General features: G+C 45.5%; 1 protein-coding gene across 6 annotated transcripts; it reads left to right on the top strand.

Annotated features, from left to right (window-relative positions):
- Positions 1–10,975: 10,975 nt before the first annotated feature.
- LOC124477287 (BTB/POZ domain-containing protein 10-like) lies at positions 10,976–26,093 on the top strand. Of its 6 annotated transcripts, none has more exons than XM_047034997.1 (9): positions 10,976–11,359; positions 11,895–11,949; positions 18,047–18,246; positions 18,694–18,979; positions 19,444–19,546; positions 20,818–20,938; positions 21,776–21,973; positions 24,535–24,645; positions 24,773–26,090. In XM_047034997.1, exons 1-9 carry the CDS (start codon positions 11,320–11,322, stop codon positions 25,090–25,092), a joined length of 1,434 nt encoding a protein of 477 aa, XP_046890953.1. In that variant the 5' UTR covers positions 10,976–11,319; the 3' UTR covers positions 25,093–26,090. The 6 variants fall into 6 exon arrangements, 5 of the variants coding, with proteins under 5 accessions (XP_046890953.1, XP_046890954.1, XP_046890957.1 ...); XM_047034998.1 differs by having other exon boundaries at positions 11,824–11,949; positions 24,773–26,089; XM_047034999.1 differs by having other exon boundaries at positions 11,301–11,374; positions 11,824–11,949; positions 24,773–26,089.
- The last annotated feature ends 701 nt before the right edge of the window (positions 26,094–26,794 follow it).

Genomic DNA, 26,794 nt, shown 5'->3' with positions numbered 1-26,794 from the left:
TTCTTTGCTCTGGACTGTTTAAGCTTCATCAGCTGTGACTGTGGTCTGGGTGACCTGTCCTCTCCTTTCATCTTAAAGAAGAATGACTCATTAAGTCTCATCTGCACAGCCTTCATCTGGCACAAGTCCATCTTGCTCCTGAGGAGTGAATCGTTGTCCTCGCTCGAGGTCATATCTGATGACCTTGACCCTGGCGCGGGGCTGACCTTTTGACCTTTGACCCTGGCGACAGTGATCAGGGGGTGTGGGCTGGTCTGGGCTCGTGCTCTGCTGGGGAGACTCAGGTCTACGGGTCGCAGGTCTCCTTGGTGACTGGAGGTTTCAGTGAGCTTCTGAAACCGGAGGTATGTGGAGAGCTCAGTGAAGAAGTTCTGTGTCTGTGTGGCTGCCTCTGATGTGGTCCTGGTGGGTTTGGATTGGGTCAGCCTCAGGTACGGCTCTCTGGGACGCTGTGTGAGTCCGGTCAATCTCGCTGCCGAGTCGCTAGCGTCCTCCGACATGTCACTGCTGGAGGTTTCCGATGGCGGGACGTTGAAGGTCTTCTGGGTGATGAAGAGGTCCTCGCTGTTGACTTCGTCTATGCTCTGTGAGTCGTCTGCCGCCCTGCACTGTGACCCCTGAGTCAGCAGCCCGTCCTCACTCTCCCTCCGCATGATGGGGTCTTCGATGGGCGTTTGAGTCAGGCAGCAATTGGCGGGCCTTGGGTGCTTAGCTGGTAGGTACATGGGGGATAGGTTGAATTCAACTTTCTTTTTCTTCTTGGTGGGGTTTCTGGGTGTCTGGGTCAAGGCACTGATCCTTTCATCACACTGACGGTTCTGGCTGGGGTCTTCCCCAGGTGCACAAGGCTGGGCAGTGGTCCCCTCTCCATTCCTCATCCAATCTATAACCGACTTGTTGGAACTAAATCTTGTTGACACCAAAGACAGATCCTGTAGTCCCACAATCACTCTTTTTTGTTTTTTCTCTTTAGCTTTATCTTTGGACTTTTTATGCTTTTTGACTTTTTTGGTTTTTCCCCCCACCTCGGTAGGCATTCTCTTTTTAATATCTTTATCTTTCTTTGATTTCTTTTTTCTTTTCAAATTCTTGGGCGGATCCAATAATGAATCCAAAAACAAGTCTGTTTCAGCTTTCAGTTGCACTGCCATTGTTCTGCAAATAAAGGTAATTATGTAAAGGATCACATCTCATGATTTTATACACCCTGCCGGTCAACAGTGGTTTTAGCATAGGCTCGCCAATTGTGACTCTGCAACTCGTTTTAGCTACATCAATCAAGCTACATTCATTTCAAAATCTGCAACAATGAAACAGTATAATTTTGCTCACTGCATTTTCATTAGGATGAATCTTTATTAGAACTCGAAAAATAAATCGGGATAGAATCTACGGTTAGTCCACCTGCACTTTTATATTTTTTGTTACTAAAATTGCGCTTTTGCCAGTGCCAGTACAGTAGTGGCTAATTTTACCGTAACCGGAATCCTTTTATCTTCGCTAGCACAACAGAAGTAGACGCAAAAACAAGAGATGCCGTTGTTGAAGTATAACATGTGTATACAGTATTACTCATATTTCCACCATAATATGACCTATTAAGGTATTACCTTATCAGGTTATCGTTTCACCAAGTTGCACTGCCGTTTGCTGGAAATTTGACTTAAAACCAGGCGCCTTTTTATCTACGTTCAGCTCTAGAGCACGCTCTGCCGGCTGCCGGTAGGTCGGCCCACGAGCATTTTCCCACCAGTTGGCGCATGCGCATAGCACGCTGTGTGGACCGTATTATTGTCACGTAGCCTGGTCTTTTCTTCGAATCTTTAAAAAAATGTTTCATCTATAATTTTAATATAATCTTAATAATGCAAATTTAGCTAGAGGTGGTTGTGTTTATAGATTATTAGGTTGCCAAAAAGCAATTTGATTTGAGCATCCAAGGCTTGATTGTTGGCTTGATTGAGGTCTGAGATCGTTGTACTCTTAGTGAAGTACTGAAAATGTAAAAGCAATTTTTATGTAATTTGGCACCCATAACCTTGCATTGGACGAAAGTGGGGGAATAATTATTAATTTAAAACAACGTAAATGTAAAAATAGTACAAATCTTATTGTGACGTTGATGTAACCTTTTACACCCTTTCAGTCTTTTATGAATCACCCTTGTAGCTTCCATCACCTCTCCCAAGGCCGCGCGCGTCAGTCACCTTCAGTTCCTATTGTGCCTATTGTTGTTACAGGCAGACGGGCCATGCCTCACTCCCTACAATGGAGGGGTGTTTTTTTTGCTTCTTTTCCTTTTATTATGGGAAAAAGTTGCTCCAAACTGTCGTCTGAGAATCTGATGATGTCAGTCAACGTTAGTCCTGATCCAAGTAAGCTTTGGCTGAGAATATTTTCTTTGAAAATAGCCTGTTGCGTGAGGCTGAGTTAGACTGGCCTTCTTGTCTGAGCAGGTTTGTACAGTGATGCAGTGAGTTGTTTCAAATGTGTTACTCACTAAGGAGGGACCAGACCTTTGATATCTACTTGACAGATTGTTTTTCAGGAATTCCACCAGGAGTTCCCTTTCCACTGGGGGTTTACTTGGGTGTGTAAGCATGGGAGGAGGTCGAGGCTTGTGTGTGTGCGTGTGTCGGGGTCAGGTACAGGAACATAATACGTACACTGCTGTTGTCAAATCCACTTTCAATCGACACCCATCAATTTAAATTTGTCACAGGCTGGCAGTGTTATCACATTATCGTGTCAGTCAGAAGTCAATTAAGATTACTGTCACTTGAAGATTAGACTGGCTGCATATTTTATTCAGTGCATTTCCTCCACCTATGTAAAGAAAATATAAACAGCAGCAAAAATCAAACTACCTTTACCCTACTGAGGTTATTTTTCTCTCAACATCATTCAGTTGACTGACTTCCTGTACACCTGTGGCATGTTGCGTGTCCTCCTGTGTCGTCATGTAGAGCATACCAATGATGCTGTAACGCTGTCACCCTCTATGGCCACACGCTGTTGGAAACATCCCAGTCTCTTTTCACATGGAAGCAGAGTAGGCCCTATTTATATCTGAGGGTTATGGAGCTGTTGAGGTGTTTACTGGCTGGATGGATCCGCTAATAAGCAGGAACGAATGCAGGTTCACACCGGTTGTGAGTGGGTGGACATGCTGCCTGACCTGGATGTTGTAACACCAGTCTGATGTTAGGGTGATTTTAGTCCCTGTTGCTGTCATCACTACTGTACATGGGCCATTTCCTTGTCTAAGATTGTCATGCCTTGCGTTTCAGTTTACTGAGTTTATATGTTATTTATCAGCAAGTCCTTTTCCAAACTGAGTTTAATTATAAGCAAAAAATACAGTACATTCAATTGAGCTCCTCATTTAATAACAGCTTTATATTCTTTAAAAACTTGTATCTCAGTGAGGTATACATCTGTACTAGTACTGCAGCCTGGGGAAGACTTATGTATTGAACTGATCATCTTTCAGAGGATCAACAATACATTAGCAATCATTTGCTTGTTTAAAATATAAATAAATTCAAAGGAAGTGTACTATGGCGCTGTGTTGTTAGGAATCCTTCGCATCCTTCACGTCTGTTGAGAGAAATCGGATGCGGTGGCCATATTTAGCAAGCGTCACATACAATTGGGTGATGACCATGTGTGGGTGTCTTTAAGATCGGGGGTTCTTCCTCTGTTTTCCGTTGATGCTCCATTCTAGTGACCGCTACATTTCCCCTGCCTTGGCAAGATTTCAACATGCCCTGGGGACCCAGGTTTAGCTGACCACACAACGAAGAATGGGTCAAAACACTGGCTTTGCCTTGCTTATTTTTGGAAGCAAACATCAGCCCTTAAGTGTTAAAACACTCGTCCAGAGCCACGGACTTCTCACTCCCCCTCCTGCCCACGCTCCGGATATGGAAAGACATCATTCATTTTTACCAGGAGCCTTCCTAAACAACCTGCGCTACGCTGCCTACTATTTACAGAAGCTGCTAAGCTGTCAGCTTGTTAATGGTCTGCCCTATGGTAATGTGTGGCCAAGCTGTATGTCTGAGGGCCCTGGCAGTTACCCGGCTGGTTAGCGCTGTCCTAGTTGGTCTTCGTTCTGTGCTGCGGATGCTACAGCTTTCTCCTGAGCCCTGCTCTCAGTGAAGGTCAGAAGGGCCTTATGGTGAGATGCCACCCAGGCCTAGTGGGCCTGACCCAGCCAACCGCCCACGCTGTCTGGCCCCTGATAGATAGCGACGGCATGACTTGGTCAGTCGATTTTCCGGTGATGAGATAGTTACGGTGTAGGAAAGGCATGGTTGAGGGGTTATGTGAAGAGCATTGCACTACGACAAGCTTTTACATAATCCTTACAAAGCCAAGGTTTGTGTGTCAAATGCAAGAGTGTGGTGTAGTGGCTAAAGCCATACACGTTAGGTGACCATGGCCTAATGGATTTGACTATCCATTTAGATACGTTTTAAACAGAGAATTCACTCAAAACAAATATTAACATTATTTTACACTTGCTATGATTGTAATTCCCTCCCCCCTGACCATCTAAGCAAAGACAATTTGCATAAAAGCGAGATAATGTTTGTGTCAAAATTGAGTGGACTGTTCTTCAACATCCCCCGTGGTGCCTTGACTTGTCTGTCATCCCAACACATCTGGGGAGACTGTTTTGTTGCCACGGCAATCTTGAGGGGGGGGGGGGAGGCCAGGGCTACAATGGGCAAAGTAATCTTCAGCCAGGTGTGAAGGTGGGGAGTCGTGATTTAATGGGGCGACCACTACCTGTCCTCCGCTTAACACTCCACATGACAGCCACCTGCCCGTGACCAACCGGCAACACACGCACCCACCGAGGAACCGGCCGCGCGTGCTTCCCCAGAAGACGGCTTTGAACCGCCACGCGCCTCTGCTGTCAGAGAGGCGTTAATCTTCCTCACGCGAGAGTCAAGGGGGTGGCGAGTCGCCTCAGGGAGGTGGCGGATGGAGACAGGGCCGGTGATAGATGGCACCTCGGAGACCGGGGGAACGTCTTCGGAGTGTCCGTGGGTTATGTTAGACCGCCGTGTACCGTGCCGGAGCCCCCAGGCCCAGATGTGCACAGCCACCCAGGAAGGTGTGTTTCTGGGTGTCGACGGGGTCACGTACTGACGCTTTAAATGAACAAACACAGGCTAGCACCCCCCACCCCTGTCCAGACAGGCACACACACTCACACGTACACACCCACACACACACACAAGTACAAACACACACACGCCAACACACACACAGTCACACAGTTATGGGGGCCGCAAACCCCATTTGGAGACTGTTAAAGGAAGTGAGGAATCCACTCCGTGTCTGATATCCCGCTAAGAATAACGTTTTCCCTCCTCCGTCATGTGTAAATCCTGCTGAGACGCTGCTAGGATGTGTCGTCATTCAGATGTTCACACCGCACGAGACTGTTTGGATTTCAGCTCCACTTCCTCAGATAAGCTCTAGGATGCCAAGCCAGGAGAGAGAAGGCCTCTCTACCGGGCTGAACGATTCCTCTCAGAATACTCTATTTTCATACATTTTATGTGTTCATGTTCACACAATGTCGCTGGGTGTTAAGGAAGAGATATACCCAGCTCCACCCATGCATATTGCTTTGGATAAAAATGTCTGCCTGATGGAACTCACTGTAATAAAGTTTGATTTGCTTTATGTTTTAGACTACTGATTAGTCAGGCAGTTAATGTTTGGAAATATTATTTTGTTTTAAATATATTTTACCCATTTTTTGGCTTTATTGGACAGAGACAGTTACAACGAGACAGAACATGATCATTGACCCATGCACTTTTTGTAGAGCTCTCTTTTGGAAGTCGCTTTACATAAAACCGTCTGCAAAATGAATACATGTATATGTGATGTAGAATGTATGGGAGAGAGAGAACGGGAAAGACATGCAGAAATGGCCTGAGCTGGAATCGAACCGGATCCCCTGCGTTAGGCCTCAGCCCATGTGGTGTGCGCTCCATACCCGGTGAACCACCAGGGCACCCCCACAATATATGAACTGTAGCACCACCAAAACCACCGTACGCAACACAACACCCTTCAGCCCAGGTGGGAGAGTCGCTTCCACCACTGTGCAGGACAGGAGATCCTCTTAGAGACCCATCTGTGGACGTTTGGAGGTAAGAGACACAGCATGCCGTCCATTGCCCACAATCATGGAAGGGTGGCTGTGAATTACAGAGAGTCCCTCAGTGGCCCTCGGTGGCCCTCGGTGGTGGAGGACAGCAGGCCTTTTGGGAAAAGAGGGCCGGCCTTAACTAGAGGAAGAGTAATGCGCTGTCCACAGTGACAGCGACAAGAGACCACGTGAGCACACTGTGAAAAGGTTGTCCGGGTTGCTCTTTGGCCCAGCGTCGTAAATCCTCATCCGACTTTACCGTAACCATTAAGTCACAATTTAGACAAGCCGTGTTTTAAAGTGGCGCAGCACACACAAGTCTTTTTAAACAGTGTGTGTTTGTGGATTCTACCGCTGCACATGTGTGTCTGGTTTTGTTCCTCACTTCGGAGGAGCGCCCGTTTCTGTTCCATCTGGCGTTTGGTCTTCATGCGAGGCGGATTCTTTCAAACAAACATCACCGATGAAATGTATTTTGAACTGCTTCTCCATATTCTATTTTTGCAAATCATGACGAGCATCTCAGCAATGTCGTTTATCAACTCGGTGTCCACCATGTCATGTCTTCAGAGTCTGTAAAAATCCAAAAGAAACTTTTGCCCTAAGGGTTTGCTGGGTGGAGAATTGGGACAGTAAACCACTGTTGGTATACACACCTGCCTGGATTCGACGCACCTTTCCAGCCGTTGTCGCAATAGTCGAGGAAGAGTCGACCAATTTGTCAACACTTCTGATCTTGTTCTTGATTCTTTGAGTAGATCTTCACATGCGCCTCACGTCCACCAGCATGGTTTGCATAGAGGCACCATGAGGTAGTGAGAACTACATGGTTTAGGAATCCCTAGCTAAGGTCACAGGTCAGGTTGTATGGTGGGTGTCATCTAAACAGGCCATGCCCACTGAGTTCCATAATAGGATCAAGGGGAGCTTGGAGGAGGTCATCATCTTTGACAGGCAGGGCCCATCTAGGCCGTAAATCTGGTGAAACTAGTATGTAAACAACTTAATTGGTCAGCACCTGCGAAGTTTGTTTATACACAACAGGTGCACAGGCAAATTCTGTTTCAGAGACGTGGTGCAAAGTCAATTGGCGAACAAACCAGGCTGTGCTGTCTCATCAACAGATCATATAGAGTTGTGGTCACCTGTAGCTGAAACACGTTTGTCTGCCATGCTTTCTAAACATAGATTTTCTTGATATTGTTGAAGTTCCATCAGTGGTGAGCGACTTTAACTACGGTATCTCTCATAACAGTTTCCATCAAGTTCCAATACATCAGACCAGCCCGCCAAACCCTGATATCTGTTCCATATACAAAGTATCGATACTTATTTCCTTCTGTCTTCTGGAAGGAGCCAAGCTCTGCGTCCATGTGTCTTTGCTTCATTCCCTGCCTTCTTCCTGCGTGCCGTCATGTTCTGTTTTCCTCGTTGGAGATACAGGAGGCATGCTCCCTTCATGGCCCTGCCTGGTCTGTCAGAAACCCTAACCAGCCTACGAGGGCAGAAGATCTATGGGTCTGACCTGTCGGGTCCCTGTCTCCGGGACGCATTCACTGTGTCCTGACATAGCCATGCCTCTGCCACATTTAGAAAGCTTCTCTCATGCTTACCTAATGTGTCAAGCCCATAAACGTAGGACAGGGTGGCCGAATCCTGTGGGGATTTTCCTAGACACCTGTGGGCACCACCCAACCCCCCCCCCCCCCCCCCCCAACCTGAGCAGGGGTGACAAAAACCAGAGGTGCCTCACCACTCATGACTGACCAGAGGAGACAACAAGTGTCCATAGTGCTGATATGTGGTGGAGTGATGATGATGGCCAATGCTTTTCTCAAGCTGTACATCTGGAGTTAAAGGAGGGAAGAAATCCCAGTTGACACTGGGAGTTGTAACTGCATATAACTCATTGGGTTGAGGAGGTGGGGGACAGTGATAGCTGGTGGTCCACTTAAAATCTTGCTGTGGGGTTGTAATGCTTTTCAGACGCAAAATCTCTTGAAGGTAATTTTTAAACCAATTTCTGAATGTCCACATTCCGGTACTCTGTCCTTGCAGGAAATAGTGATGCTGTAGAGTTTGGTAACATGAGTGTAAATTATAGATTTTTTGGTGTGTGATTTCAAATGCAGCGCAATATTGTGTTAAAAGCTCAACTATTTCTCACAATATTGGTAGATTTAGTCATTCAAATATTGTCTTGTGCACACCGCCTGAATCACCAGGCTTTCCGCTACAAAAGTAAGAATCTCACGCAGCCCTCCAAGTGTAACAAAAACTTCCTAAACCTTGCACTATTGGTTAGAAGTCCGATGTGACGACATCATTCTCGTCACACCCTTCCTCATTAACATATACTCATTCAATCTGGGACGCTGCTCTGACGTAATCGTCCAAAGGAGGTTTTTTTTGTAGGACTCGTAAAATCCCATAATTTATAGCCTTAATGAATGCATAGTTGGTGGCGTCCATGGAAACTTAAATGATAATGTCTAGTAGTTATAAATCTGTCTATTGTTATGTTCCTTTCAATAGACAAATAGTGGCATAAATATATAAACACCTTAGGCTTAGATATCAACGTTTTAGCACTTGTATTAATAGGTTGGTAGGCTAATGGTAGTCTATATTAACTAATTAACTATAAAGATTGAGTGCAGATAATAATTTGAAAATTACGGATTCATAAAACACAATGTCGCAGTAACCAATCACAATGTCATGAAAAAAAATTGAATTATTTTAGCATTTCTTACGTAGTCGGTCAGTGGCCGTGAAGCCAGTTTGATGCTACAGGCAGGCAGGCAAGCGGGCAAAAGTTCAAATGCAGGGCAATTAGTATGGTCCAGTCTAGAGGTGCTGAAAGCTGCGCGGACTACGGAGGTGTTGTCACGCGCATGCCTCCCCCCATCAAGGGAACCGGTGACATCAACAGCAATAATGAAGGCGGCGGATCAATGGGCAGTCAGAGAGAGCTATAAAAGGAACTTTGAAAAGACTTACACCAAACTTAACTGATGGGCCGATCGACTAACCAGGTTGTACACCACTGCTAAGCTTCACATTACTTCAAAACTCTCAACACACAAGCGGGTCTCAACAGAGGTAAGCTAAACTTGACTTTAGTAGATGTTTTGCTTAATTGTCAAACTACATTGTTAAATTGTGAATTTGTGTGTATAATGATGAACAGCCCATAGCTAATCACATACTAACTAGTTGAATATGTGCTATTAGTAAAATTACTTTTTCTTTGCAGGTATCAAAATGTTTCCCAATAGAAGTTTGGATGTAAAAATAATCTTCCCATTACTGTGTATTTTATACTTTTCAACACTCTCGTATGGACGACCGCTGAGGTATAACATTTAAAACTGCCAATCTTTATTTTGTATAGTTTTGACATATTATAACTGTAGTTATGGAAATTGAATGTTTTTTAATAACACATTGTGTAGACTGTCTAATAGTTTTATCAAAACTCAATTAAAACTAACATATACATTTTATTTTACTCATACAGAAAAAGATCCGTCAGTGAGGTGCAATTCATGCACAATCTTGGGGAACACAAGCACGTGCAGGAGAGGCAAGACTGGCTACAGATGAAACTCCGCAACATCCACACCGCCTCGCTGAGGAACATGGACCGCGCAGACCGAATGAAGTCGAGGAGGCTTCTACCCGAAGATCTCCCTGAGCTGAAAGACTTGACTCCAACCGAAATGGAATACGTCTTAGATGTTTTGGAAAAGCTCTTGAAATCTAACTGATATTAGTCGTTTATTTATTTTAAAAGAATTGTCTCGGCGTGTTGCCGCACCGTAATTTAAATTTTTTTTATTTGATACATTTAAACGACTCCTATTTATTTCTTTGGTAGCCTATGTTTGTGTAGATTGGATTATTATAATATTTTCATGAGGCAAAGCTTCTCTTGGTTTATGCTTAAAAGCAGTTTTATTTGTTATCAATCCGTGTTCAACTTTAAGCTATTTATTTCGAAATTGAATCAAGCGCAAATGCAGTTTAGGACCAAAATGTTATTTTATTGTATGAATGTTAGTCTATATATGAAAAGTGGTTTATATTATATTGATTTGTTATTCGACGTGTTATGTTATTTTTATATTATTATAATTGCAGTACGCTATAGTAGGCTAAAGGCCCATTTTAATTACATGAATAGCCTTTACTATATGGATCAGTTTATGTGAAAGCTACAATCTAGAAAGTATCTATGCACTTTACCTTTGTAACTAGTCATGCATTTTGTGTGAATAATTGCACACCACTGAAACGATAGGTAAGACTATCACCACAAATTCTATCAATAAACTTCAGATCTCTAATAGGCTACAGTGATGCATACCTTTGCCGGGGACTAACAAAATATTTCCTGTTAATGAAATTGTTAATTTTAACCATTGCTTGGTCTTAACCATTGAATCGAAGTGTTTGGAAATTACTACTTTACTCTAGCCTGACGTTGTCATACTTATAATTAGTCAGAATATAAGTCTGATAACTCTCCGTTGGGCTGTGACTATGGAGCGTGTTTCAACCGTACTCCTAAAACAAATGCCTCTTCGCTCAATTGGATAGACCTATAACCAATCAGAGCAAAGCAATATGTTGTTTGTTGAAAACGAATTCAACCCAAGCGTTCATTGGTGACGTTGTTGATTACGTTACTGTTGATCATCTGTCCATAAGGTATAAAGCCCGCCCTGACAATTTGATTGGTCCGAACAGCTCCTGTTCGGCTTTAGTTTTTCCGCAAACAAGCTACTCCAGACCCAACTTTTTGTCGGCGGGAATAAATTGGGCTGGCAGCCAGGCTAACTTTACTCATTAACGATGTCAAATTGTACATAAGTAATCTGAGAACTGTCTATTGGGGAGGTGATTGGCTGAATGGATTTTGTAGCCCTCCCTGGTTTCCATGGTAGCGTGGTGTGGACTGTCTCGCGATATGCCCCATGCGGAGTCGGCTGCAGTCACACCAAAACAAGAGATCAGTTTTTACAGACTAACACACTGGCTTCACTTCAGTACTTGATATGGATAATGTGTAATATGATTATAGATATTCAGGTATCTAGGTAGATAGGTGTATTCTCAATACATTTTTTAACATGGCGAGTTGGACAAGCAGTCGGAATGTAAATGCAGCGGGTAAGGAACAATGATGTATGTTAACGCTAGGCTAGCCAGCTTGGCTACGCTACAGTACTGTACTTTATACAACACGTCAGTGACAGACAAATCAGACCGATTTTGTTCGCTTGTTATTTTCCAAGTTGGACTATCTAAATTCCACATCTGTCTAAAGGACTAAGGAATGAATTGTAATTTAGACGTTATTTCATTGATTCAGCAGTAACTTCTCTCAGTTCGCTAGCCAGTTAGCGTAAGGCTAATGTTTTATAGCTAGAGAGCTACCTAACGTGCCCACGGCAGTACTCTACCCCGGCAGCTACTTGTAAGACAATTTTGCGAATAAACTTCCGCACTCAATTGGAAATTAAACTGTCCTGTTGACAGCAAGAGATACTTAACATCAGCTTGTATCTAGCTACCAACTAGAATGTAGGCTGTTGTGTAGGCTAAATGTTAGTTAGTTACCATGTCTCTAATAGGTGAAGCACGCTGACAACCGACTCCTGTTCATACCTGTATTCATCCGGGATGGCTGAATGTCCACATTTAGATGACAACTCGAGCGACGGTGACAACTGGGAACGTAAACTCAACAGCAGCTTAAGGTGATTATGCCCATCACCACAGCAGTGAGAACGAGTAATACTGTGTCATGTACAGTACTGTGATAAAAACATCTGCTAAATTAACACATATATAACTATGGGGACAGGGGGACAGGTTAAATTTCCAGCAATCATGCAAACAATTATTGGTTGAAGTTGAGTTCAGAGAATGAAAGCATTCACGTTTATTGGAGCAGTGTACTGTTTAGGTTGTTATAATGTTGCGGCTGCTCTTGGGCCCAATAGTATGTGAGAGAGCATTGGGCTTCTCTCATCATAAAGCTGGGAGCTAACTCGGTGTGCTTGGAATCGACTTGTAAACCATCTAGAGGAGTGCATTACACAGTAGAGTGGATTCTGATTTTATGATTCTGGGTTCTTGCTAGAGCTGCATTTACAATGGAAATGTAGTCCATAGACAGAAACACACAAAATGTGTCTTGCTAGGTAGATGGTAAACAAAAGGTGCAATTGGAGATTCACAAAAAAACCCAGATTTATTTCAGTGCCACATTTTTTTCTTGAAGAAGAAAGGTTTATTCATATTAATTTATTAAAATGCACGTACTGCAGTCCACTGAAGAAATCCCAGTAGGAGCTAAATCCCTGAGAGCGTCATGGCCGTCCATATGGCCGTCCATAGACTGACGGCGATGGCTGCTGATCTTTGCATAGATGGACGGACAGCGATGCTGTTCAGAGTGCCGTCCATAGAGGGAGCATAGATCATGGACGGCGATGGATTAGCAGGGACGTCCAGCGATAGAGGGATCATAGAGCATGGACGGCGATGGACGGCAATGCTGTAGCAGGGACGTCTGTTGCTAGACCAGAACTGTCAAAGGCTACCATAGCATGTAGCTAGCTACAGCAACTTTGAATGACTGAATAACTTTTGTCAAAAGTAAAATCTCATGACAATATGCACTTGAAAACCAATATATTATGGTTAAGGTTTGCCTAGATATAGGCTACATATATGTTGTGTGTTTTATGGGTGGATTTGGAGCCGCCAGTCAGTCGCTCCAATTTTGCGCACAAACCACTAGAGCAGAGACAAATCTAAACGTTGCAATACCATGCTATGCGACAAGTCAAGTTTAGAAAAATATGCATTTAGTCTTGTAGCACCAGCAGAAGTAGTTTTTGACTATGGATCTGGCGACATGTTATCTTACATGGTAAAGTTAGCATTGAGCCAGAAGGTCTACAGTTACTAAAACATCATAAATTGACACGGCTGTTAAATTATGATAGTGTAGCATCCGAAGTGTAAGGCCTGAATATCTCGTAGCATTAGACAAAAACTCATAGAACTGGTAACTCTTGGAGCTCATAACCATCTCCGTTCATTTTCTTTCTCCACACTTCTCCACTCCGTCGCTCTCTCTGTCATTGTTGATTGGCCCACTTTTGCCTATGTAAAAAAATGAATAATAATAAAGGTGTAAATATATATCTTACACTTAAAAACAATTCATACAAAATAACGTGACAAATGTTATTGAGTCATTCAAAGTTGCTATACCTAGCTACATGCTATGGTAGCCTTTGACAGTTCTGGTTTAGCTCAACAGCCTGCTAAACATGGCCGCCCTTCTCAACCATTCAAGTGCTAGCACCATCCATGCTAATCAGGGACGGCACTCTGAACGGCATCGCTGTCCATTGCCGTCAATGCTACTATGCTCCCTCTAGCAACGGACGTCCCTGCTACAGCATCGCCGTAGCATCGCCGTCCATCGCCGTCCATGATCTATGCTCCCCCTAGCGACGGACGTCCCTGCTAATCAAGGACGGCACTCTGAACAGCATCGCCGTCCGTCCATCCATGCAAAGATCAGCAGCCATCGCCGTCAATCTATGGACGGCCATATGGACGGCCATGACGCTCTCAGGGATTTAGCTGGCTCTCAGAAATCCTTTATCTGCCTTCTCCCATTATGCAGTCTGTCCTCAAAGGGCAGCAGGGAGCAGTGGTCAGCCATATCAGGGGAAATTGTTAGTTAAAACTTAAATATTCAGTTGCTGTGGTCAAGTTGATTAGTAATAGGGTCAGATGGCTTAGCGGTTAGGGAATTGGGCTAGTAATCAGAAGGTTGTTAGTTCGATTAATGGTCGTGCCAAATTACGTTGTGTCCTTGGGCGAGGCACTTCACCCTACTTGCCTCGGGGAGAATGTCCCTGTACTTACTGAAAGTCGCTCTGGATAAGAGCGTCTGCTAAATGACTAAATGTAAATGTAATAGGGTTAGGATAGGAAATTAATAATGGGAAAGGTTGGTAGGTAACTGGGTTCAGTGGTTATAGCCAGCTGGCTAATTGTGTTGAAGATGGTAGAGAATCTATTTTAATACTTTAAGTGACATTACAGGAGCTTAATTATTTGATTGGGGATAGTTATTGTCAGTTGACAGACAGTTGACATTACAGTTTGACACAATATGAAAATACAACCACAGGTAAAATGTAATTGAAAGGCTTTCAATAGTTAAATATTGTTATTCATCTTGATCAAGGTAATTTTGTTGTCATGTCTGAATAAAACACTCCAATTGGCATACATTCAAATAATATTATTTAAACCAACAGGGTCAAATATACCAAAATGCTAACAGACTAACAGTCAAGGTCATTTCCAGAGGGCAGACAATGCAGTGCACACCTTTTTTCACGGCTGGACCCAGCGGTGTGAAGACGTGAGCCGCTACTGGGCTACAGTAGCCTGTAATATCGGGACACAGACAGGGAGGTCGCCTACGTCAGATGGGCTGCTTTGTGCGTGTCTGACTCAGTGAAGCACACAGCCATTCACATTTACGGGTTCCCTGTCTGAACTGAATGACTGGTGCTGGCTCGCGCACATGCGTCTCGCCGCCTTTCTTTCCCTTCATTCTTTGCTTGTCGGTGCGAACGGATTGAGTGCTTTAAAAAAAGATATCAAAAGAGAGGCTGTTTAACAGCTAGCCAGTTGGATTGGAGTCTATGAAATAATGCTGAAGTTGGAAAGTAATGCCCGAGGATGCTAAACCGGGTGGCAAGCCTGATTTCTTCAGAGAAGCCCAAGTCTTTTGTGCTCTCATCCCCCAGTTCATCCCGTGTTGCTTTGTCTTTAATTTGCCGTGCAGCGAAAAGGACGGGTAGGTGTGCACCGTCCGCATCCCGAACATTTATGTAGCTGTAGACTTCTGGTCTACATTTATTTATTTAAAGACATTTCATTTATCTTGATATCTGGCGATTTCATTTATTGCTACGGAGAGACGGAGAACATGCTTTCACTCAATAACGGGGTTGGACTTCGGGGGTCAATCGGACAAAATCTTAGGTTTCTATATTTGTTTAAGATTCTGGTTGGTTTTAACGTTCTTTCTCACGAGCGAAAGAACCGCGAGCATCAGCCGAGCGGTGTGAGCGGCTCTCTCAATTATTAATCGGACCCTTTTCTTTAAGTAATGGGACTCGTTATGCTGCTTTTATTAGACGGCTCTGTCTTTTTTTTTCTTCTAATATTTATTTATTAATTTTTTACTAAAGTGAACAATGCGTCCGTCTCCATTCAATGTAATCATAGACTAATGGGAATTGAAGCCTGTAATCCTAGCACTGCGTTTACATGTGTGTATATATAGAGTATAAAGGCTATATATCATTTATAAACATGTTTCTATGTACAGTATACGTACACAGTTTGTGTATGTATATATTTCAAGGGACTGAGATCATGTCTATTTCCACTCAAAGTTCGAATTCTCAGATATTGGGCTGAATTTGCAGTGTGCAAGATGAGCCTGGTGTTTTCACTGGCCCTTTGTTGCCGCACATCCTGTTTGTTCTCATCCCAGTCTGGAAGATTAAATCGCTTGTGCACGGGCACCTTTCCTCCGTCATGCCAGTCACTCTCAGTCTACAGCTGGGATTCATCAGTATTAGATGGGTGGGGTGTGGAGGAAAATGTGCCGATTATGTATCATCTCACCTGAAATGCCACGGAGTCCAGTGGTGGGAGGAGGGTCTGATATGGGAGGAGGGAGGGAGGGAGAAAAAGGCGAGGGAATTGCTCCACATGTGGGGCTGGTGACCCAAAGCTCAAGGACAAAGTGCCTCTTCTCAGATCATCCATCTCACTATGACTAGTGACCAGGCTGACCCGTAGAGCCAAACGCCACAGCCTATAATCTGCATATCATACAAACCAGACCAAAGTACTCCAGGGTCAGAACAGTTGAACTCATTTAGCCCCTTCCAGAACACACGCATGCTCTGCTGTTAACAGTCAGCAGAAAAACAAAGGCTTCAGTCAGGACCCTCACATATTGATTAAACAATTTATTCCAATAGACTGTGGTGGAGTGGTCCTACTTAAGTGGGAAAATCTAGTGTAGTGCTTGCGTGGTGCTAGCGTACACAAGGCAGGAAGCTGCCGTGTAAATGCCTCCGCAGACAGCAACGATACAGACATCAGGGAAGCCCTGGGAATGGCGGACGGAAGCAGCCAGGTGTACAGGGTGCAGGTATATAGGAACGTACAGTTGTGTCAGCGCTTGGGTAACCATAAGGACAAGGCCTTATGAGCTTCAGTTAGCCCACCTGCGGGTGATTACATGTGTCTGACATCAGCCAATGACAGGACTCGTGGCCGAGTCACCTGCCTGAACAAGGCTTCACCCTGACGTGACAGGAATCCAGCACACTTTACGTACAGGCGTGGTTTCACCAATCGACCGTGACCGGTATAGGTAGCAGTTGCACTTGACTCCACAGAAAGTCCATATTTATTGATATAGTAGGAATTTGAGTAGGAGGCAGATGACTGTGCAGACAGGTGCGGGGCAAACACTGCAGCCCAAATCATATTTAGTAGTTATACAATAACCTTGAATCAAGTCAGTTGAACTGTTTGTGGCCTGTGTTTGCACAGCAGAAGTGAATGGGTGGGTTGTTGTAGCGATATCTGTGGTGGTCCTCTGTGCTTCTCATCAGAGCAGGTGACAGTGTAGACTTGTAGATCAAGATGTGGATAGACACGAGTTGTATAAAGTCCCCCTTACGCATCACAAGGTAATTCAGTTGGAGGATGCAGTGTCTCTCTTTCTCTGTATCGCTCCCTCTCCTCTCCCCCCCCCTCTCTCTCTCCCGCTCTCTCTCTGGAGAGCCCTTGAATCTGCCCTGTCCCTGGGGCATTGCGTCCATCCCCCTCAACATCACCATCATCACATAACCCAAGAGACTCTTCATTAGATGCCAGGATGCTGAGTCGTAAAGAGATGGGAAGAGAGAGAGAGAGACAGCTCCCAGGTGACCTCCATGACCTTAGTGACCGTGGAACTCCTTTAAGACTCATAGAACTTCCTGTCCAATTGGGCAAAAGATCCGTAAGGCTTCAAATCCAAATGAGAAATGGATTCAGAGACATGGTTGTGTGTCTGGCTTCAGGCATTATGTGTGTTGACCTGCCCAGTGCCCACACTGCTGTGCTGCTTAATGGCAGAACAACGCTAAATGCAAGGGGCGTGAGAGGAGACAGGACAAGGCACCGGGGCCAAAATCAGCCTTTACTGCTTATTCGTCAACCCATAAATATTTCAGGACACTGTTTTATTTCCCAAAAGCTTCCTTTCCCCCTCTCTAATGGGGTTCCTGAAGCCCTCTGGCCGCAGGCTGATTGGCCGTTTGTTCCCAGACAACCGTGTTCTGGTTTCCTATTGGCTGGTTCTGAGGCGCTGTGTGCTTTCCCCAGCGCCTCCTCGTGTCTCCTCTCTCTCTGGGGTCAGGTGGGTGTACTGCAGTATTTTCCGGAGTTACTCTGCAGTTACATGCAATGAAAACTCTTTCCCCCCAGAGTGCTGTCTGTCTGTGTGTGTGGTGAGTAGTCTAGATTTAAGTTTGTGTGTGTGTGTGTGTTAGTGAGTGTGTGACACTGCGGAGAGGAAGCTACCCCTGGTGACTCATGTGAACTGACTAAAGCCAGGCAGTCTAGGTAGGATTTTGCTTCAAAACGTAGCACCTAATAACTAAGTACTTGTGTGTGTGCATGAATGGGTGCGTATGTATGTGTGTGTGTGTGTGTGTATATGTGTGTGTGTTCCTCCTCCAGTCCCCAGCCCGCCGTGCCCCAGGTGGAGTTTGAGCTGGCGGCCATGAGCCTGCACGGAGCGAGCGGCGCCGGCCTGGACCGCTCCCGGGACCGCCGGCGCTCCAGCGACCGCTCCCGCGACTCTTCCCACGACAGGGCAGAGGGTCAGCTGACGCCCTGCATCCGCAACGTCACCTCCCCCACCCGCCAGCACCACTCTGGTGAGGAGACCCTCACGCCTCTGGGGAAGGACGACAACATGTTTCACTGCTCATTAGTTGGATTTTGAGGTGTCGTTATTGAAATGACACCAAATTCACATTTGTTTTCCAATCAGCGGTCTGGGTTTGAATCTCTCTTTCTCTGTCTCCTTCTCTCTCTCTATATATCTATATCTCTCTCTATATATCTCTCTCTCTATATCTCTCTCTCTCTATATCTATCTCTCTCTATATCTCTCTCTCTATATATATATATATATATCTATCTCTTTATCTCTCTCTCTATATCTCTCTCTATTTCTCTCTCTAAATCTCTCTCTATATCTCTCTATCTTGTCACACTTCACATGAAAACTGTCCAGTAAAGCAGAGAAATGCCCCAAAAACAACAGCTTTGTCTTGCGTGGTGTTCCGGATGTGAGATGTTGTGTGCTCTCCTCTCCCCAGACCGTGACAGAGAGGGGGGCTCCTCCTCCAGGCCCTCCAGCCCTCGCCCCCCCAAGCCGCCTCTCGGCACCCCAGGAGGAAGCCTGGCTCTGGGCAGCATGGGCCGGTGCTCCTCCCTGGGCCACCCACTGTGCTCCGACATGATCTACGTGTACGACCTGATCCGGGAGGGGCCGGGGCTGCGTGGCGTGCGCGCCGCCGAGAGGGTCACCCTCATCGTAGACAACACGCGCTTCGTGGTCGACCCAGCCATCTTCACCGCTCAGCCCAACACCATGCTGGGGAGGTAGAGGACCACGACTCTTCTTAGGAATATTGAACAGGATCTGATTGGTTGTGATGAATGGAAATACTGACAATGACTTGGAAAAGAAATGCAGAAATGGTGGCAGTTTATTGTCGTAATTTGTGTGATTTATGGGTATTCCCCCCCAAATATCTCCCAGACTAGGGGTTTCAACATTAGGGAAAGTGTCAGTAACTCATGTTAATCCTTACAGACAACCTGTTGCCTGTTGCAGACCAAGCATGTCTAAACAATGTTCTCAGAAAGTTGAAACACCTTAAAATAACTTAAATTGAACACTGTGAAATATATGTTTTCTAAACTTTTACTATATTATCTTATCACCTGGATGTTATAGTGAAAAGTGCAGAAAAAATGTTGAACGCCAAATCCTGGAAAATTCTCTGGCTAACCAGCTTTTAAAGGGTCCATCTCAGTCAATTTTAATTTTGGCCTCTTCGCAGGATGTTTGGTTCAGGGCGGGAGTACAACTTCACAAGACCCAACGAGAAGGGAGAGTTTGAGGTGGCAGAAGGGATCAGTTCCACTGTGTTCAGGGCCATCCTGGTAAGTAATCCTTCCCATCATCTCCTTCACTTCCCTCCCTCCCATAATTTAGCTAGTGTTGGGTTAGCCTATTGAAACCACTCAGGATGAGCCCTAATCCAGACCAGTGTGTGTCGATGGGATTCTGAACACAAGTGAAAGTTGCAGGTCATGGGGCCTGGTAGCGTGTCGTTCACGTGGGATTGTGTAAACCAGATTTGCGAGGGATCAGCCTTTAAGTAATGACATGCTAGTACTTTCCCTCCTCCCTCACTCCCTCCATCCTTCCGTCCGCTCACTCTGTCGCTCCCCACCAACACTAGCAAAGAAGCCGGCAAGGTAAATATTTACAAGTCGCAGCTCTAAAATGTGGTTTGTCTACCTAGGTGTGTGTATGGGTTGGCTACTCAAATAGACAGCATCCTGTGTGTGTTGCTGGTCCGGAGTGTTTTAGTGTCGTTGGTTTAAGCTCAGCTGACAGGCTGTGTGTGTGTGTGTGTGTGTGTGAGGTTTGGCTGTGTGTGTTCTGGAGGCTGGGTCATGTTTGTATTCAGCCTCAGGTGGCTCAAGCTGACCCGTGACTCTGCTGTGTTCTCATCTGTCCCCTGAAACATGGATGGAGCCGCTTTGACTACGTACAAATGACAAGCTGGTTTGGAAAGTTCTGATCCCTCCAGGCTGTGCTTGGTTGCGGGGGCCTTGTCCGGGTTGGGCTGGATGGAGCCGTCGGCTAGCGAGCTGTTCTCTGAGAGACCCAGGAGAGGTTGCCAGGGCCTGCCAGCTCACCAGGCACTAGTGAGCCAGCTAACAGCCATTTTGAGTCTCCGTGGCGAATGGCAGGCCCCCGTCTCTGTCTCTCCCGGCGGAGGGCTGGGGGAGAGGAGTGGAAAGGAGGGGAGGGAGAGAGAGGGGGCTGGGGGAGAGGAGTGGAAAGGAGGGAAGGGAGAGAGAGGGGGCTGGGGGAGAGGAGTGGAAAGGAGGGGAGGGAGAGAGAGGGGGCTGGGGGAGAGGAGTGGAAAGGAGGGGAGGGAGAGAGAGGGGGCTGGGGGAGAGGAAAGGGAGAAAGGGAGGAGGGGACTGGGGGATAGAGAGGGAGGGAGAGAGGGAGAGAGAGGAAGAGAGAGAGAGAGGGAGAGAGAGAGACAAGCATTTGTTTTCATCCCCGGGCTGCGAGCGCGTGAGAGTGTGCAAGCCTGCACGTGTGGGAGTGTAGGAGTGACGCTGGCAGCACACAGTAATGGCGGCCTGCACGACTCTCTCTCCCTCTCCCTGGGTCGTCGTCTGAACGCTAGGATTACTACAAGTCGGGGATAATCCGCTGTCCCGATGGCGTCTCCATCCCGGAGCTGAGGGATGCGTGTGACTACCTCTGCATCTCCTTCAACTACAGCACCATCAAGTGTAGAGACCTGAGTGAGTATTCCTAGCCCTGCATATAACATCTACATTCTGTGATTATCGACGTGTAGCAGCGAGCATGCTGTGGATTTCAGCAGCTAGTATGTTGTGAGGTAAACGCATGAATCCGTTTTTTTGTTGGTCTGCACCTCATGCCAAACATTGTGGAAAATGCAGCAGGCAGCGCTGTCGTGTTTGAGGCAGAATGGTCCTTTAGTTGGATCTGTTTACAGCTCTGTCGAGGCTGTGTGAGTGCAGTGCAGTGGCTCTGTGTGTGGGTGTGTTAGAGGCTAGTGTGTGGGATCCTGTGGTGATCTTGTATGTGTGTTCGAGGCTAGTGTGTGTGTGTGTGTGTAGGAGACTTGTATGTGTGTGTAGGAGGCTTGTGTGTGTAGGAGGCTTGTGTGTATATGTGTAAGAGGCTAGTGTGTGTGTGTGTGTAGGAGACTTGTATGTGTGTGTAGGAGGCTATTTGTGTGTGTGGGTGTAGGAGGCTAGTGTGTGTGTGTGTGTGTATGTAGGAGGCTAGTGTATGTGTATGTAGGAGGCTAGTGTGTGTAAGTAGGTCAGTAACTCCTAGTTGCGAGGCTCGTCATAGCTTGGTGCTCTCACTTTGCAGGCTACAGCAGTCAGTAAACAGTAGGTTAAAATGTTTAGTCGATGGGTGTGTCTGTTTTTTGAGACAGCGAAAGAGACAGAGGGTGAGAGACACAGGGAGAGAGACACAGGCAGAGAGAGACAGGGAGAGACATGGAGAGAGACGGGGAGTGATAATCATGGAGAGATTGGAGACTTGCTGTTACTCATCACACGTCTGTAACCCCACGTTCATCCCTCGCCCGCCCCGCCAAGGTGCCCTGATGCACGAGCTGTCTAACGACGGCGCGCGGCGGCAGTTTGAGTTCTACCTGGAGGAGATGGTGCTGCCCCTGATGGTGGCCAGCGCCCAGAGCGGAGAGCGGGAGTGTCACGTGGTGGTGCTGACGGACGACGACGTGGTGGACTGGGACGAGGAGTACCCACCGCAGATGGGAGAGGAGTACTCACAGAGTCAGTACACACACACACACACACACATACTGGTTTTCATGTCTGACGGGGACCACCTTTTTGAACATCACTTGTGGAGACCACCCTTTCTAAAGGTACTAGTACAGGGGTGTGCAATCCTGGTCCTCGAGAGCCGCTGTCCTGCATATTTTAGATGTTTCCCTGCTCCATCACACCTGATTTAAAATGAATGGTCATTACCAGGCTTCGACAGAGCTTGATAACAACTCATTCATTTGAAACAGGTGTGCTGGAGCAGGGAAACATCTAAAACATGAAGGACAGCGGCTCTCGAAGACCAGGGTTGCCCACCCCTGTACTAAAGTATGAGAAAAATCAGGTAAACTAACCACGGCCTTCTAAACTTATACACGCGTTTAAATCTCTGAATTTCTCAAGTAAGTGACAATCTGTGATCTGACCATGGCTGATGGGGACCAAATGTACATATAATTTGCATAATTCACACAAATACTAATTTGATTAGTGGGGACCCGTTACTATAATGAAATGATCCACATTTGAAGTACAAGAGTGCAACTGATATCATATGTACAAGAGACTGGATCAGGATTTAGCCTTGAGTTTGGAGGAGTATGCTGAATAAGTCACTGGCTTTGATGGATCTTGTGTGGATAACTGTACTCCAGTTTGAACTATTTGCTCTATCCCAACCATAAAACTTGGAATAACAGTGACGTTCAGTCAGAGTTTAGTGGGTCATTTTTATTCTTTGATTTGACAGAATGCCTGGTGTTGTCCGTTTCCACCCCTCCAGTACTTTGGTCAGGCTGTCTGTTGTATTCCTGGGATTACTTTATCATTGTGGCTACAAACCTTTTGCTTTATTATATTAATCAAATGTTATGTCACTCTACAACCTGTTTTGAGCAAATCACTAACTAAATAACCCAGCCCCATTGCACTCCCCTCCACGCCCCAGTCTATTCCTAACACCAGGAAAGGAAGAGCGCAACATACATCCATGAAAATGTAGATATTGAAACAGCTTAGTTGTTCATGTATTGTGTAGATGTAATATGTGACAAAGCACCACACAGATGCTAAGCACTGTGCATGTAGTTATCGTCACAACAAAGCAGATTTTATGATCTACTGATATTCCTTGGTTTGAAAGAAATATCAGTTTGATTTAAGTAGTGAACGGCTATTCCTAAGTACGAGGATTGAAAGAGAAGTTAATTATTATATACTAACCCAACCCATACTTGCCACACAAGTCAAACCTTTAAATCCTTCTACTTTACACTATTATCCACTATCCATTTTGTCATCCATTATTACTACAGTCAACAACTGTTAATCATCTTACTACTAAATTCCCTAATACCATCATAATCAAACTACAATTAACTACTAATTGAACTCATGACACTTCCATTAACAATGCAATAAACCTTTAATTGCCATTTGTTTTTGTAGGCCAAAATGCATAAACTAATTTAAGGTTCTGCCAGTCACGTTAATTAAGCCACTGGATCATACCTTAAACCAGGGGTGGGGAACCTTTTTTCTGCAAAGGGCCATTTGGATATTTATTAAATCATTCGGGGGGCGTACAGACTAACCCTTATCAACTTAAGAATGTGCCTGATATATTTGGTCAAACATTTAATGATCTCACCCCTAATGTGATGGCTGGAACTGCTTCTCTTTGTGAGGTTTGTGATGTTAGCTGGCACGGATGCAGCCTGCTTTGACTGGGGTGCAGTGAACATTTCCGGGGGGGTAATATCATGATTACGGAAAGGGATCGTATCATTTTTTATATTGCTACCATTTTTGAGACTGCTTATCAATCCGAGTGTTAATCAGGCGTGGAGCCAGACGTTGTAAACATTCGGGGCTTACGCCAAACCAAGAACGTATTCTGTGTTTGATTTGCTAGTAAGGAATTCCACACTACGTAGTGCGAGCGCCCAGAGCGCCCGAGCGAGCACATTTTTTGGGTACATTGATACGCAACGCTGCGCGCCTCCACAGTCCTCTTCCACATATAAAAATAGTGCTGCTGCCAACGAATAATGCATAATATGGTTCCTGCAGTGCCATGGCGGGCCGGACCAAATGATGTCGGGCCGGACGTTCCCCACCCCTGCCTTAAACACTATTTAATCAAAGTCAAATTAACCTGAAAACAATCAAACTGTTGTTGCTTTAGTTTAAAAATAGTAAACCATATATATATATATATATATATATATATATATATATATATACATGGAAAATAATAATATGTCAGACCACCATTATGGGACCTTCAGAACAAAACAATAACATGCAAAACTTTCAACTACTTTTTTAAAAGGTTGTATATAAATGTAACATGTTGCATTTTCCTCATGTAAATGTAAACAAAAACTGCCAAACTCATCGTTGGTTTCGGTGTGTTTGCAGAGGTTCCTTGTTTAGAGTCTGAGCACGATTGATGAGCTGAAAGCAGGACAACAGACATTGGTATTCATGTTACATGTCTATCTATGCAGTTCCTCAACCCTGCCAAGACTGTCAAATATCAGTCTATTCCATTATTTCCACAGTTATATACAGCACAAAACTGTACAGATTCTTCAAGTACATTGAGAACAGAGATGTAGCCAAGTCCGTGTTGAAGGACAGAGGCCTGAAGAAAATCAGACTGGGCATTGAAGGTAAGCAAGTTAAAGCTGTATTTTATTCAATCACAGAGGCCTGCGTGAATTCATTTAAAAGGCAACCAACACCATGAGTTACCTTCTCTCAAACAGACACATGACCTTTGAACCCTAACCCTCCCAGGTTACCCCACCTACAAAGAGAAGGTGAAGAAGCGCCCTGGGGGTCGCCCGGAGGTCATCTACAACTACGTCCAGCGGCCCTTCATCAGGATGTCCTGGGAGAAGGAGGAGGGCAAGAGCCGCCACGTGGACTTCCAATGCGTGAAGAGCAAGTCCATCACCAACCTGGCGGCGGCGGCCGCAGACATCCCCCAGGACCAGCTGGTGATGCTGCAGCCGCCCAACCCCCAGGTGGACGAGCTGGACATCCAGCCCCAGGCCCAGCCCCCCAGCTACCACTACGAGCCCCCAGACTCTGACTCTCCCTCGCCAGCCGTATGAGGAGCGGACCCCGACCTCAGACCCCTGAACTTACTGCCTGCCTCTCAAACACCACTTCCATTTGCTGGATCAGCTGCCACTATGAAGTACTCCTTTCCTCCTCCTCCTCTCTTTTCTCCTCTCCTCTTCCCCAGTCGTCCTCTCCTCTCCTCCACTGTTGGCAGCAGGAACCACTTCTGCCTTGTTGCTGATCTTCTGCAGCCTTCCAGAGCCTCAGACAGGAAAAGACTGACAGTCCGACACATCGGGTCAAACAACAGCCGCGGAACGGAGAGGCGCACAGTAAAGCCACTCCTCCACATGCGAGGTTTTTCTTTTTTTTACCGACCGAAGGAGATTTTGTATTTTTTATCTGTATTGTTTTTACTGCACAGAAAAGTAGATTTTATTAAAAGGAATATAGTTAGTAAGGATGTGAGTTAGGGTATGTTCCTGTGTTCTAGGTAGAGCTCCCCACCACGTCCTTAGGGCTCCTCACACGGCACAGGTCACATGTTTAGGAAGACCACCCCAGCGAAGAGGAAGCACCACGAAGGTTTGTCGTCTTTGTGAAGGTACCCGCCCCAGTGCTAGCTACGACACGACACAGCTGACTGTAGAACATCCTCACCCTTCCTGCGCAGCCCTGGTCCTTATTGGACGGAACCCACCCAAGTATTGGTGCTGCTCTGTGGATGTACTGTACTTCCCCCTGTCCTGGGGTGTGCTTCTCGGACCATGGCTCCTCTAGCGCCCCCTCTTGGTGTGGGTGTGTTGAACCAGCCTGTTTAGCAGGTATGAGGCTCTCTCTGGTCGCTGGGATAACAGGCTTCACTCTGAATAAAATAAAATCATTCTTTTTTGTTTTTTAAATAATGAATCCGTTGACTTTCCCTTGTTCTCTCGCTTTTGAGTTTCATTTGGTTTGCAAAAAAAATGTGCCAAAGCTGACTTAGTCCTCCTGAGTGGAGCAGTGATTCTGGTACGACCCATTAACAACAAAGAGCCCCAACCTGCATCTATACTCCTCAAAAAAAGTTTGGAAATGTTATTTAGGTCGATTATTCCTCCCCTTCAATAATACCAATTGGTATTGTATTGTATTTTATATCGTTGGAAAGCCTGATTAGTCACCTTTTCAACGCAGTACAACTTGTAAGGATCGTGCATTGGTGGAATGAGCAACACGGCTAACCGTGTGGGTAGCGGCCCAAATAAATGAGCCAAAATCCTCTGCAATATTCTTCTGTTGGTCTTCACTCTCGTTTTGAGCTTCAAGTGGGATCAGCTTGGGCAGGCTGTATGTGCCAGAGTGACCAAAGCAAACATGTTGGCTGACTTGTGTCAAATCCTGGTTCATGAATGGGATGCCATCCCACAGCAGTGTGTGACCAGGCTGGTGACCAGCATGAGGAGGAGGTGCCAAGCTGTTGTGGCTGCGTACTTCCATACGCTACTGAGGTCCCTGACAGTGTAAAATGATTAAAGTGTAAAAATGGCGAATATGTGTAGTTTTTTCCTTATTACTGTGGGAGAGTGCAATTATCCAATCCATCAAGAAACTCAAAACGAGAGTGAATATCAACAGAAGAATATTGCAGAGGATTTTTTTTACACGGTTAGCTGTGTTGCTCATTCCACGAATGCATGATCCTTACAAGTTGTACCTCGTTGTAAAGGTGACTAATCAGGCTTTCCAATGATATAAAATACAATACCAATT

This window comes from Hypomesus transpacificus, chromosome 14 (genome assembly GCF_021917145.1).
Source record: "Hypomesus transpacificus isolate Combined female chromosome 14, fHypTra1, whole genome shotgun sequence".
Taxonomy (NCBI): domain Eukaryota; kingdom Metazoa; phylum Chordata; class Actinopteri; order Osmeriformes; family Osmeridae; genus Hypomesus; species Hypomesus transpacificus.
Note: the sequence above shows the minus strand (reverse complement) of the source record. Positions and strands in the feature narration are given on the sequence as shown.

Coding starts and splice junctions, on each gene's coding strand:
- LOC124477287 (XM_047034996.1), top strand. CDS start 14,962: ATGCCCGAGGATGCTAAACCGGGTGGCAAGCCTGATTTCTTCAGAGAA. Junction 19,547..20,817: donor CTGTGTTCAGGGCCATCCTG/GTAAGTAATCCT, acceptor TCTGAACGCTAG/GATTACTACAAGTCGGGGAT. Junction 20,939..21,775: donor CATCAAGTGTAGAGACCTGA/GTGAGTATTCCT, acceptor CGCCCCGCCAAG/GTGCCCTGATGCACGAGCTG.